The sequence below is a fragment of the Papaver somniferum genome, chromosome 5 (assembly GCF_003573695.1).
Source record: "Papaver somniferum cultivar HN1 chromosome 5, ASM357369v1, whole genome shotgun sequence".
Classification (NCBI taxonomy): Eukaryota; Viridiplantae; Streptophyta; class Magnoliopsida; order Ranunculales; family Papaveraceae; genus Papaver; species Papaver somniferum.
The window spans coordinates 129,200,269-129,215,072 of NC_039362.1; the positions used below are offsets into that span (position 1 = coordinate 129,200,269).

The 14,804-nt window shown below is 38.5% G+C and overlaps 1 protein-coding gene and 1 non-coding gene across 2 annotated transcripts; one reads left to right on the top strand and one right to left on the bottom strand.

The window, feature by feature from the left end:
• Nucleotides 1-134: 134 nt before the first annotated feature.
• TRNAS-GCU lies at nt 135-216 on the top strand. The gene has a single exon. It is a non-coding gene; the product is annotated as a tRNA-Ser (tRNA).
• A 989-nt stretch (nt 217-1,205) lies between these two features.
• On the bottom strand, nt 1,206-2,436 carry LOC113279591 (F-box/kelch-repeat protein At3g06240-like). Its single transcript, XM_026528270.1, has 3 exons — nt 1,857-2,436; nt 1,526-1,611; nt 1,206-1,454 (listed from the first exon to the last, which is right to left on the bottom strand). Exons 1-3 carry the CDS (start codon nt 2,434-2,436, stop codon nt 1,206-1,208), a joined length of 915 nt encoding a protein of 304 aa, XP_026384055.1.
• Between the last annotated feature and the right edge of the window lie 12,368 nt (nt 2,437-14,804).

Consider the following 14,804-nt stretch of genomic DNA (forward strand, 5'->3'; position numbering starts at 1 on the left):
TGGTTCAAAAACTAAAATTAGCTGGGAATGGGATGAATTTAAGATAGAGCTTGGTATCAAGATTCCATGAGCTGGGGATTCATATAATAATAATATACATCATGATCCATTTAATACGAGACTGAACACCGAATGACGCTTTGGCCGAGTGGTTAAGGCGTGTGCCTGCTAAGTACATGGGGTCTCCCCGCGAGAGTTCGAATCTCTCAGGCGTCGTTTTCTTTTTTGTGTTTTTTTCCTTGTTTTTGTTTCTCTCTTTCTCCAGGCTGGACAGCTACTAGTCAGTGGATCCTCTTGGTTTAAATACAAGTATAATAGACAAAGATATGATATACGGCACTGCCCTCCCCCATACGGCACATACCATATAGTGCCACTTTTTACTTTTGAGCTATATTCCAGATTCTACTGATGTTGTCGGTTTTGGATTTTCTTTGATCAACTTGTTCAGTTGTTCTTACCTGGGGGAGCATGGGAGGCTCACTAATCTTTCTCAAAGATTTGCAGAAAAGACTAAAAGAGTCAGGATAAGAACATTGCTTTTAACATGTTGATATAATGAGCCTATATAACTTCTGTTGGTCTAAACCTAGTTCATTTGAATGATAAAATGGGAAAAAAAACTATACCGAAAGAAATCCATAATTTTCTGACCCAATTCACACCTGAATTTCCAGAAACTTGTTAGTGGAGTTGCAAAAGATGAACAGATCCTGGGCATGCCAGAAATATTGATTTTCCTTGCTGCTTGGCGACTAGAACAAAGGGGCACATGGACCGACAACATGTAGAGGATTATAAGAGCACTACCTTTGAGAGGCAGCAGGATGATGTCTAGCAAGAAGACCATGGAGATTAATCTTGATAAACGACAAGACAGAGAAAGACTTGGTATTTGGTTCAGTTCATGGCTGTTGACATGTGAGTCTAGTTTATGCTTAATCAAGTCTACTAGTTAGTACTAAGAAAAAGAGAAAACTGTATTATTTCAGTGCTCATAGGATGACATTATTTCAAAACTTCACAAAAATATAACAAAATATATATGAATGACAAAATAATTTAACCAGAACTTTTATGTAGGGATTCGAGTTATGCAATTTTCAAACTAAAAAACCAATAGGTTCTCAAACAAGAATAGAACACAAGAAATGAAAAGCGTGAATTATGTTTTACCGTAAGGACACATTCTCATGTTTTTCTTTTTATGCTTCTTTTGCTTCAATTGATTCCTCTATTTCTCCTTTCCTCGCATAAGTACCAGAGTTAACTGAAACCAAGCTTTCAAAATAATTCTCTTCTGAACTAAAACGCAAAACACTGCCCATTTCTCGTCCAATAGCAGTTCCATGTTTTGGGTCATACAAAACCAGCTTACCCTGCCCCGCTAATAGAATCTGACCATTCTTAGAAGAGAATATAAACTTCAAAAGGGACAACGCTTGGCGATATTTCTAGTAACAATTTCATGGGTAATGACATAGCGTTTAGTCCAAGATTCTGGAACACCATAGTTTTGCATTACCCATACTTCAATATGAGCAGGATCATTGTCAGCACGATGTTCATTAACTGTGAATACACGGAGTACACATAGGCACTCTTCCAAGACTGCTTCAGTAATAAAAAAAGTGGATTATTCTTGGGTTCTTTGAGTTTCGTTGACAGTTGTATTTCTTTGAATCTCTCCTCGCTAATATCGAACGAAACTATGAGACTGGCTTTCTACGCTAACCAATGAAAACTTTCATTCACGAGTACCCCAGATTTCCTATAAGAAAAAAAAGAATAAGGGACAGAAACAACGCCTTTCCAGGAGTTGCATCATAATGTATATATTTGCACTTCAGAACTACTGCCTGTAGATTTTGCAGCACCGAACACCAATTTGTAATCATTGGTCTTGCGATCATAGCCGAAAGCATACATCATCGTCTCGTTGAAATCAACTTTTTTGGTTGGCTGCAATATCTTCTTATATTCGTGGGTGGCTGGATTCCAAAGACAAAAAAAGTATTTTTCACGGCCAACACTAGCACAGTCTTGGTTATCTTTAGGGTCAAGAATGTCGAAGAACATAAGGCAAACCAGGCCATTAGAACAACCTACAAATTGAACTGCATAACCTGACCTACCTAAGGATAAATAAGGGTAACACATTTCAGATACAGTGAATTCATTCTTCTCCCACACAGATGGTTCTAACGAATCGCAACTTATAGAATAGATAGAGTGTCTGCTGCGGTTATCATAACCTCCAAGGATGAGATTGTTAGAGATGTTTCTATGAGGAGTAAAATCAAGATGCAGTTTAACAAAAACAGGATCAGAAATTAGTGAAAGCCAAGTCTTGCAAACACATTTACAAACACAAGTTGATTTCACCGGTAATCTTAACAAGATTTGGATGTAAATATCTTCTGGAACGCTTGACATCGTTCTTTCTCTATATCGCTTTCTCAATTGACACCCGATTTTCAGATGAGTAGGACAGAAGCATACGAGGGTTTGAGGAAAGAACGATTTTTCGGGGACCATAGTTTTTTTGGGGGAAAGATATTAGAAGTAATTTTAGGTCACTCCATATCTAGTTATTTATTTAATACCTAATTTACCCTCTTAATTAATTTTAGGTTATGATTAGTGAATGATTTAGTTAAAAATAATTAGTGAGATTAAATTAAAAGATGGGTTTATTATTAGTTGAGTAGAATTATTGAGAGAGTAGAGTTAGAGAAGATGAAGGAGAAAAACATGAAAAATAATTTTTTTTTCCAATTCACTAAGTTTGAGTATTCAAATGATGAAAACTCATCTGATTTTTCATCTCCATCCTCTCCTAGAATATTTGTTAATCTTCAAAATGATCCGGATCTGAACTGGATTTTGAACAGTTCGGTTACTTTATATGAAGAACAAGTAACCGAACTCATCTGAAGCTGTAGTTCGGTTGCCCCGTGAGATGAACAAGTAACCGAACTCATCTGAAAGTGTAGTTCGGTTACTTGTTCCAAACACGCAACACACGCAGGTTACCGAACTCTCAAATAATAGAATTTCTAGGAGTTACAGCGTTATGTTCGGTTGGTTTTCAACGAACCGAACTTTGGTGTACAAAGTTCGGTTGGTTCGCAAACTGCATGCACTTTTGATCTAACCGAACTTTACGTAATATAAGAGTATATAAGTTTACAAAGTTCGGTTCTTTCGCAAACTTGAACCTAACAGCTAACCAACCGAACTCTGAGTTCGGTTTCTGCGATAAAATTGTGAAGTTACCGAACTTAATAAAAAAAAAATGTGAAGTTCCAGCGTCTATTGGCTAAGTTCGGTTACTTCGTAGTTTTAAAAGTTTTTGCGAACAAACCGAACTCTATTGGCTAAATTCGGTTATTTTGGAACTCAACATAGTGGCCACAACAACACAGTTCAGTTAAATTGGATTTGTTTTTTTCGGTTCTAAGGGTGGAGTTCGGTCACTTTGTAGTTTTAAATTTTTTTGCGAAACAACCGAACAGAGAGTTCGGTGACTTAGTTTTAAATCCAATAGAACCGAACTGTTCTTCGTATTCTTCATTTTCAAGAAGTTCGGTTTGTAAATTAGGGTTTTTTGGAAAATCGGCCTAACCGAATATGACTCTGTAACTCCTATTAAAACCCTATTTTGATGATTTTCTATTGGATTGAAGTAATCAAAATCAAATTAAAGTGAATGATTTGTTGGAAAAATACCTCCGGAGTGGTCCCATGACAGAATCAGGTTGCGACTGGCGTCTTTTATACTCGATAAAATTATTATGTTACACTTCTTAAATAGGCGGTGGCGGTGGGAGGAGGGGGTGGTAATCGGTGGTGGTGGTGGGCGACAGTGGTGGGAGGAGGTGGTTATATATACACGGGTATTAGGTTGGTTTTAAATTAAACTAGGTTAAGAGTAGGTTAGTCATTTCAACGTTTTAGGACACCCCTTATCACTATAGGAAGGTGACCTAATAAAATCATAGTCCTCTCAAAAAAATCATGGTCCCTATAAAATCATTTTGTAGGTACGGGAGAAGATGAATTGATCGGATACGCATGAATACGCATGAATAGGTCTTTTTGTAAGAGACCCTAAATCCACCGAGAATTGGGCCGACCGACCAGAAGGCCCGTAGAGAATCCCTTTTATGACCATTTTTTTTTTTTTTGTCAAAATGAAGAGTAACGGAAATCTTCAATTTCACAAAAAGATTTGAAAATTTGAAAATTTGAAAATTCCGTAGCTTTTTTGGTGGACGAACATAACCCTGCTTCTTTTCACTATTTCCTCTTCACTTTAGAGATAATCCATCGTCACCATCAATTCAAACCACCTAAAGCTCCGCCACCATCTTTACCGACAGCTCCTCCACCTCCTCCGATTTCAATTCTACTAACAGCTCCACCACCCCTTCTTCTCCTCCTCTGCTAGCACCACAATCAACAGAAAATTGCAATTGGAATTTCAATTATCAAATCTTATTTGAAGCCGCCACCGCCACCCTCCTCCACCTCCTCCAATTTCACTTCCACTGAAAGATCCACCACCCTTCTTCTCCTTCTCCGCCAGCAACGCCAGCAACACCAGCACCACAATCGACCGAAAATTGCAATTTCAATTATCAAATTTTATTTCTCCTTCTCCGCCAGCAACACCACAATCACATTTCTTCACCTACAGCCACCACCTCCGACAAAATCAACATCACATCAACAACCCACAGATCCGCCACCATCCCTCCCGACAGCTCCTCCACCACCAGCAGCGCCTCCACCTCCACCAGAAGCTCCGCCATTAAATTCCAGAAAAACACCATCACCACTGCCAAAATCATTACCACTGCTGCTACTACAATCAGCAGCACCTCCTCCGATACTACCAGCACCACAGAAGCGCCTCCGCCACTCCTACCGCTATTACTTTAACAACACCACCACCATAGTTCTGAATCTGGGAATTCGTTTTCTGCATCTGCGGGCGATTTAAAATTAAACATTTGATGAGCTTAATCAACTAAAAATAAAATCAAAATTTGATAAACAAAATCCACATATCATTACAGGAAAAAATGGGGAAAGTAATGAAGATATACTTCTCAATCTTATAACAAATCAACACCCAAATTCAAAAAGGAGTTTATATGTAAACTAAGAACTTAGGAATCTAAGTAAACATGATTTTGTGTAACACCCCCAAAATCTAATTTCACTGAGACTAACAATTTGGACAGTAATCTATAAAATTCAGCAAAAATACGACTATGATTTCAAGTTTCAACAAGAAAGAATCAAAGAACAAGGGGGTAAAAATGATTATACGCACCTTTGTTATCCTAGTAAAAAGAATCAAGAAGTGAATACTCATGCATAACCCACCTTTCTGATGCTGAAGAATCAGTCTTTCTCCTTTTCGCATTAGTAACCGGTGCCGGGAGAGAAAATGTTAGCAGGAGATTCCAACTAGGGTTTTACCAAATAACAAAAAATGCCGGGTCTTTTTACTGGGTTCTCAACACGTGGTAAACTATACCACTAATCAATCCGGGGTTAACGCGTCAACACACTATCCTTGACTAAATTTTTGAAAAATCTGCCACCTGGTTTCAAGAAAACAAAAAATTGCCACCAACCATTTCACATTTTGAAGCATTTTGAATGTTCGTTATTTCTACTATTTGCCAGGGTCTTCTTCCGACCGAGTGAAACATAACTCATACATGTAACATGCTCCAAACATTTAAAAAATGGATAACGTAAAAATTTGTTCCGGGCCATTATGGCACTGATTATCTGCTGCAACTTATTTCTACAGAGAAAAAAACAATTTTATTTTGATTTTTGGGATCACAAACATCTTTTTACGGTCCCATTGCAGTGATGTTTCGTTTTTGTTCAGTGGGTGGCCGACTTAACAAACGGATGGTTTGTTTTTATTGAATAAGGCATTTCGTTTTTGTTTGGTCGGCCCACCCTATCGTGGCAATGGTATTCTAGTATACGGTTATTCGGAGGTTTTTGCATACCAAGGCCTAAGCGTTATGGTAGTGCATTTTGCTTGGCTATTCCTATAACAGGGAAGGCCAACCACTACGGGTCATCGTTTAGCTATAAGTGAAAACTACTACCACACCCATTTTCCAGTTTTTTTCTACTCTCAAACCCACGGACGTGAAAACTCACGTGCGCACCCATTATTGTCGCCTAAATTATTCACAAACCCATATTTTCTAATATTCTATTTTTTTCTCTTCTTTCTCTCATTTTCTACTGTTCTTCTTCTTGTCTCTTTATCGACCTCAGTTCAAGGGAATCGAGCTTGATTTGGTGTGAATAATCTCTAGGAAGTTTAGTAGCTTGATGAATCGAGAGAAGGTGATGGTGTTCAAGTCGATTGAGCACTGAAAGAAGAAGAAAAATGTAAGCTAATTTAGGGTTTCGTAATTGATTGATATTTTGTGTGAAATCGATTTTAATCGATCAATTGTCAATGGGTTTGTTGTTAATTGAAGTAGAAATGGTTGTGAGAGGTTTAATTTGTGGTGTGAATTTGAAATGAATTTGAGTCTGTTATGATGCTCGATGTGATGAATTGAAGACTTTTAGAAGCTCAGATTACAGTGGAAGAACAAGGAATAATAGGTTGTTGTTGAGATTGATTGATTGATTGGTTTCGAGATATCAAAGCAAGGGTGTTAGGTTGGGAAACCTACAATAAAATACTGCAAGTGCACAACGTCTAACTAGTAGACAATGACAAGTACAGGTCGTTCCCACGAGGAGTGTGAAATACTCTGCTAACTAATACCAAAACTAAATAATCAAATAAGTAATGTTTTAACGATTTTCAAAAGGTCGGAACAAAATGAAATAATAATAATTTTAACAATAAACAAAATGAAAACGGGTTATCAGGGTTTTCGGTTTCCACCAATTAAATCGTGTGAACTCTACTAATTTTTATATATTACTCAAGACAAATATTGAAATTAATTTCATGTCTCGGAAGATAGTATGTTAAATTCCAAAATATTGTTTCTCCGCTGTAAATTCCTTCGCTTCATCGGTAGTGATTTTATAAAGCATTATTTATCAATCCTAAAGCATATCACGTCAAAGAATTTAACCCAAGCACGCCATATCAATTGAAAAGCATAAATAATCAAAATAATCACATGAACAATTATACACCAAGCTATATGAAATGAAAATACTAATCAATCAAATCATTATTAAAAATATCATCGTAGAAAGTACACAATTGAATTGGTTTCTACCTAAACGCTAATATGGATCTAGTTAGCCATGGCTTTCTCAAAAGCCATAAACAAATATCAAATAAAATCAATAGCTAATCGAAAAACAGAATTGAAACAAAACTTCAAACCGTAAACGGCTGTGAAGCCGCAAAATCAGCAGCCTCCCTTCCTTCCTTCTTCTCTGTCTACGGCTCTCGCCTCCTCCCCCTGTTCGCATTTTTTTTTCTTTTTTTATAGTGCTGCGAAAGAATACAACATAAGACCTAGCAACATTTTCCAAGGCCCAGTCCATTCGGGTCCATTACCAGCTTCCAAATTCAGACCCATTACCAAGATCCGACCACGACTTCCTATACCTGACCACCTGACATCACCACAAAACCACCGGATATACGAGTACTCTTTGCTGTTTTCTCGGCTTAAAATTCCAGCTGAATCTTCGCCGAAATCTTCACAGATTCACATTCATGCTCAACCTCCTTGGTAAACTCTATCTCTTTGCTTTCCTGACACTTTACACGAGCCTATAACACTCGAGCCAACACCACTTCTCCATGTTGCCGGGTGTTCTCAATTAACTCCAGTTTCAGACTACATAAAACACCAATCTTCAGGCCATTACCAGATACTGATTTCGAAACCAGTTCTTTCCCGAGCATGGCCACAACTCTATTTTCACGCTGTCTCGAACGATAGCCATCATCACCGATATCATAGACTTCCTGTTTTGTCACGAAAACTCAACTGCCAAACTTGCTCAACTGTCACACAGACTCGAGCTCTTTATTTCTCCTTTATTATCGATTACTACAGCCAACTCCGGTCTCGTGCACCGAGGTATATTCTGCTTCAACAGTTCTCGACCACATCTCCTTCTTGTTAACCGGCAGGCGGCAGCAACATCTCTTTCCATTCCCTGATCTTCTACATCTTGTCAGTTGCAACTTGCAACCAGTTCCACCATTGGTTCATCGACTTCCCATAGCTCAGCCATCAACAACAGCTCCATCAGCACTAACAACAATCCGTTCAATCCGAAAAGAGCAACACCAAGTTGAGGTGTTTGACAGAAGGTCATTAAATGCCATGCAATCGTTATCTGCATCCCCACCTTGGACACGGGATCCTCCATGTCGAACTCAAATCAGTTGGCAGACAGTCCATCTCCAGTACGTCTGCAGACTTGTTTAACCACCACTGCCACCAGTTGTTTCTATTCTCTGAGCTGCATCTCGTTCCTGACTGGTTGCACAAGCTCATATCAAAATGACCCACTGAGAACTCCGCATTAGCTGCCAACATCAACGGCAGTGAACTCTTCATCTCCTTACTGCTTTCACCCATGAAAACTATTAAAGCCAACAGCTTTCTCCATCACTTCATTATCGAACACAACTGATCATAGCAGCTTAATCTCAGCCAACCCATCTTCTCAGCGTAAATACCTTATTCATTCACTGCCTTCAACAGCTGAATCACAGTTTCATCGTTGTTGCTGTATTTCAGTTCACAACCATGAGCATGGCAACACCACCAACTCGACTCCATCTCCATGGCAGCTGACATGATGAGAAAGATTTGGGTGCGAGTGAATAATGGCAGCTGCTTCGAATTCTTTCCAAGAAAATGCTCGAAACTCCTTTCTTTTAGAGAACCACCAGCTCGAACGTTGATGAGTAATAAGAATTTCTTTCTCCTTCACAGATGACGAAATGTTGCTTGTATGTTCTGGTATATGGTGGGGAGTTAGCCACATCCACCTTTCTCTTAATGATGAAACACCACCTGCTTGCTTAAGAAATGAAGCTCTTGACGTCTTTGTTCACCTTTTGACCGTGCCAACCAGTGTCAGTGAAATTTAGCCTTTTCAGTTCACGACAACATTTCGACTCCTTTATATTGTCATGGTAACTAGACTGGTTGCTGATACATGGAAGTACCAGGCCAACCCATTTCATCATTCTCGTTGCAAATACTTATTTCTCCAAAAACACCTACAAGACATAAAATATCAAAATAAACAAAATCGAGTACTAATATTACAGAGAATTGAGACTAATATAGACACATAAATGCGTCTATCAAATACCCCCAAACTTATTATTTGCTAGTCCCGAGCAAATCAAAACTACAAAAAAAATCCTAACTCACTTTCGCAGGCATCGTCGATTGCATTTAGCGTATGCAATAAGCCTTTAAACCCCTAGGTGACCCTAGTGGCCGAGTTATAGTCTCGGGAGGGCTTACCAGAGATATACCCACAAAATCTTTACTCCAGACCCTAGCTATCTACGCAGAACCTTGGAAAGCACTAAAGAACCTCCTTGGTTGGCATACTTATTGATTATGGGAGGAAGTACCCTGACGCGAAATTCCAATTGATGTACACGAGTTTGCACTCAAGCATACTAAAATTCATATAAGTGACAGAGCTCTACTAAGATAGTTTCACTATGGACATCATATTCGGAGTCAACAAATCACATGGATAGATTAAGAGATGGATATAGAAAACATAGATGGTTTTGATGTTGACTAAGTGAACAATGTTTCTCATATCTGTCTGAAGGCCACTTCCAAGATGAACCTATCCTAAATGACTGAGTTACCGGTCTGACTAATATCAACACACTGGCATATACAAGGGAACCAGTGGTCAATAGTCCTAATTCTAGGTCAACACAACTGGCATATACAAGGGTACCAGTGGTCGACTTTATTGAATTTTATTCCGTTTGGTCTAATGGTCTGGTCTCAATTTTTTTTTTCATAACATTTTTTTTTCTTTTTTTTTTTTCTCTTTTTTTTCTTTTTTTTTCATAACTTTTTTTTTTCATAACTTTTTTTCATAACTTTTTTTCATGGGTATCTCAATCACTCTATTTCACCCTAGCAATGGTAACAACTTGAATCGTGAGCCCCACCTAATCACTTAGAGAAACATAGTTTAAAATGAAAAAAAAATAAAAACAGAAGTGAAAAGGACTCAACGAAATATGGTGAAACTATCATGTTATTTCTAACACCTGAGCTCTGTGCTTTAATGAATAGACTCTTTAGATGTTTCCATCTAGTCAGATTGGTTCCTCAACTCCTAAAACCAACATGCTTCCATCCACTTAGATTGGTTAGTGCAAACCTTAATAGGCATAAATTTCTAGGTTCTGGAGTTTATTTATAATGCAACTAAAAAGTTTCTCCCATACCCCCAAACTTAAATCTAACATTTTCCTCAATGTTCTAAAGATAAAATTAAAAGCATGAACAAGGAGAAACTGTTACCATTCGAAGCAAAAGAGTTAAGGAAAGATATTACCCTGTTGCATGAGCATGGGATACCTCCCAAGAAGTAAAATGTATTTTTTTTTTCGCTGTCAGTAGAATGTCCTCAAACAAGGTGGGGATGGTACCCAAAAGTAGACATCCAATCATATATATAGAGTCTGAAAAGTTGAGGATCATCCCAACTAGTCCGGTCGGCTGAAAATATGAACCTGCAAACACTATAAAGCTCCAAATGGATGCGTAAGTTCATTCCCAATAGAAATCTGTAAGTAATATTCAAGTCATGCATGGACAGGATAAGTAAATCACTCCCGTAAGAAATAAGTTCAGATTGTTTGACAGTTTCTATTCGCGGGGCACGCTCTAAATCAGGTTCCAAATCAGCGGAAATAACTTCCACGGCTGAAAGTTCAGTCGTGGAACAAGGGCTCAATAGAGCAATAATATCATGACTCATAGACCCACTATCATCTACAACGGTTTCATTATGAATATTATCAAGATGAGAAAAACCATAACTTGATAGGTCAGACAATGGTTTAAAGGTCAAGGTCGGACGTTTCTCGGCTGATGAAACTAGTCGAGACTCGGCCAATACTAGAGATTCTATTATGGGCTTCCATTTATTAGTGTCTAGCAGTGGTGTGGAGTCTAATAAGGCATTGACTTCACAAATAACACTATCATCATCAAAATCATACCCAAAATGAGTTAAGCAAACCTCTAGTGGATCTTCCAATTGGTCCTTGAAAAAGCTTTGTGAATCCATACTTTCTTTTCACCCGCAACACTTTTTAAGGTACCTAAAAAAATCAAATAAACTGCGTAAAAAGGAACTAAAAAAAAAATCTAAAAAAAAAAAAAAATTAGATACAAAAATAAAAATAAAATAAAATAATTATGTACAAGAAAATTGATATCAATCAGAGAGTACTATACAGCCACTCCCCGGCAGGCGCCAAAAACTTGTTAGGTTGGGAAACCTACAATAAAATACTGCAAGTGCACAACGTCTAACTAGTAGACAATGACAAGTACAGGTCGTTCCCACGAGGAGTGTGAAATACTCTGTTAACTAATACCAAAACTAAATAATCAAATAAGTAATGTTTTAACGATTTTCAAAAGGTCGGAACAAAATGAAATAATAATAATTTTAACAATAAACAAAATGAAAACGGGTTATCAGGGTTTTCGGTTTCCACCAATTAAATCGTGTGAACTCTACTAATTTTTATATATTACTCAAGACAAATATTGAAATTAATTTCATGTCTCGGAAGATAGTATGTTAAATTCCAAAATATTGTTTCTCCGCTGTAAATTCCTTCGCTTCATCGGTAGTGATTCTATAAAGCATTATTTATCAATCCTAAAGCATATCACGTCAAAGAATTTAACCCAAGCACGCCATATCAATTGAAAAACATAAATAATCAAAATAATCACATGAACAATTATACACCAAGCTATATGAAGTGAAAATACTAATCAATCAAATCATTATTAAAAATATCATCGTAGAAAGTACACAATTGAATTGGTTTCTACCTAAACGCTAATATGGATCTAGTTAGCCATGGCTTTCTCAAAAGCCATAAACAAATATCAAATAAAATCAATAGCTAATCGAAAAACAGAATTGAAACAAAACTTCAAACCGTAAACGGCTGTGAAGCCGCAAAATCAGCAGCCTCCCTTCCTTCCTTCTTCTCTGTCTACGGCTCTCGCCTCCTCCCCCTGTTCGCATTTTTTTTTCTTTTTTTTTATAGTGCTGCGAAAGAATACAACATAAGACCTAGCAACATTTTCCAAGGCCCAGTCCATTCGGGTCCATTACCAGCTTCCAAATTCAGACCCATTACCAAGATCCGACCACGACTTCCTATACCTGACCACCTGACATCACCACAAAACCACCGGATATACGAGTACTCTTTGCTGTTTTCTCGGCTTAAAATTCCAGCTGAATCTTCGCCGAAATCTTCACAGATTCACATTCATGCTCAACCTCCTTGGTAAACTCTATCTCTTTGCTTTCCTGACACTTTACACGAGCCTATAACACTCGAGCCAACACCACTTCTCCATGTTGCCGGGTGTTCTCAATTAACTCCAGTTTCAGACTACATAAAACACCAATCTTCAGGCCATTACCAGATACTGATTTCGAAACCAGTTCTTTCCCGAGCATGGCCGCAACTCTATTTTCACGCTGTCTCGAACGATAGCCATCATCACCGATATCATAGACTTCCTGTTTTGTCACGAAAACTCAACTGCCAAACTTGCTCAACTGTCACACAGACTCGAGCTCTTTATTTCTCCTTTATTATCGATTACTACAGCCAACTCCGGTCTCGTGCACCGAGGTATATTCTGCTTCAACAGTTCTCGACCACATCTCCTTCTTGTTAACCGGCAGGCGGCAGCAACATCTCTTTCCATTCCCTGATCTTCTACATCTTGTCAGTTGCAACTTGCAACCAGTTCCACCATTGGTTCATCGACTTCCCATAGCTCAGCCATCAACAACAGCTCCATCAGCACTAACAACAATCCGTTCAATCCGAAAAGAGCAACACCAAGTTGAGGTGTTTGACAGAAGGCCATTAAATGCCATGCAATCGTTATCTGCATCCCCACCTTGGACACGGGATCCTCCATGTCGAACTCAAATCAGTTGGCAGACAGTCCATCTCCAGTACGTCTGCAGACTTGTTTAACCACCACTGCCACCAGTTGTTTCTATTCTCTGAGCTGCATCTCGTTCCTGACTGGTTGCACAAGCTCATATCAAAATGACCCACTGAGAACTCCGCATTAGCTGCCAACATCAACGGCAGTGAACTCTTCATCTCCTTACTGCTTTCACCCATGAAAACTATTAAAGCCAACAGCTTTCTCCATCGCTTCATTATCGAACACAACTGATCATAGCAGCTTAATCTCAGCCAACCCATCTTCTCAGCGTAAATACCTTATTCATTCACTGCCTTCAACAGCTGAATCACAGTTTCATCGTTGTTGCTGTATTTCAGTTCACAACCATGAGCATGGCAACACCACCAACTCGACTCCATCTCCATGGCAGCTGACATGATGAGAAAGATTTGGGTGCGAGTGAATAATGGCAGCTGCTTCGAATTCTTTCCAGGAAAATGCTCGAAACTCCTTTCTTTTAGAGAACCACCAGCTCGAACGTTGATGAGTAATAAGAATTTCTTTCTCCTTCACAGATGACGAAATGTGGCTTGTATGTTCTGGCATATGGTGGGGAGTTAGCCACATCCACCTTTCTCTTAATGATGAAACACCACCTGCTTGCTTAAGAAATGAAGCTCTTGACGTATTTGTTCACCTTTTGACCGTGCCAACCAGTGTCAGTGAAATTTAGCCTTTTCAGTTCACGACAACATTTCGACTCCTTTATATTGTCATGGTAACTAGACTGGTTGCTGATACATGGAAGTACCAGGCCAACCCCATTTCATCATTCTCGTCGTAAATACTTATTTCTCCAAAAAACACCTACAAGACATAAAATATCAAAATAAACAAAATCGAGTACTAATATTACAGAAAATTGAGACTAATATAGACACATAAATGCGTCTATCAAAGGGTCTCTGAGCTCGAGTTCTGGTGGATGTAAAGTTGAGTTTGAAAGAACTAGATGCTAAGAAGGATGGGTTTGCTGATTCCGAGAGGAACAAGAAGTTGTTGTTGCTGGTTGCTGTGATTACAGAGATGCAAGCTGCAAGAAATGAGCTTTGTTGGTGAATGAATGTCATGTGGTGTTGATGCTTTTCAATGGCTCAGGTAATGTGCGTTGTGTGGGTATGAATTGAACTCAGTTGCAGGGAAGTGACTGGTGGAGCACCAACAACATGTAATGAATGTATGTGATTGAGAGGTTATGAATGCTAAGTTGCAGACTTTTCTCTTATGGTTTGAATTTGTTTTCTCTGTATTCTTTTTATCGAAAAGTTACTGACAGATTATGTTGTGGAATGCAAAACTTCATTTGCTGAAAAAATGGTAAGCTGTGTGGGTTAACATGTAGTTGTAAAGACGGTGCCTGCACCAACAACAAACAACAGAGGAATTGAGGATAATTTGTTTTCTTTTATGAGTTGATTAGATGTATGTTTAGGACAGGTGAAGCTCTAGAATATGATGATGTTGATGCTGCAATGGCAGTGTCTGATGAGTTGCAGCTGATTGCAGTGATGGGTCGGG

What these genes read in the sequence shown, in the direction of transcription:
- LOC113279591 (XM_026528270.1), bottom strand. Translation starts at nt 2,436, where the DNA reads ATGTCAAGCGTTCCAGAAGATATTTACATCCAAATCTTGTTAAGATTA. An exon ending in TGCTGCAAAATCTACAGGCA is followed by an intron (nt 1,612 to 1,856) that starts GTAGTTCTGAAG and finishes TTACTGAAGCAG; the next exon opens with TCTTGGAAGAGTGCCTATGT. An exon ending in CTGCTCATATTGAAGTATGG is followed by an intron (nt 1,455 to 1,525) that starts GTAATGCAAAAC and finishes AATTGTTACTAG; the next exon opens with AAATATCGCCAAGCGTTGTC.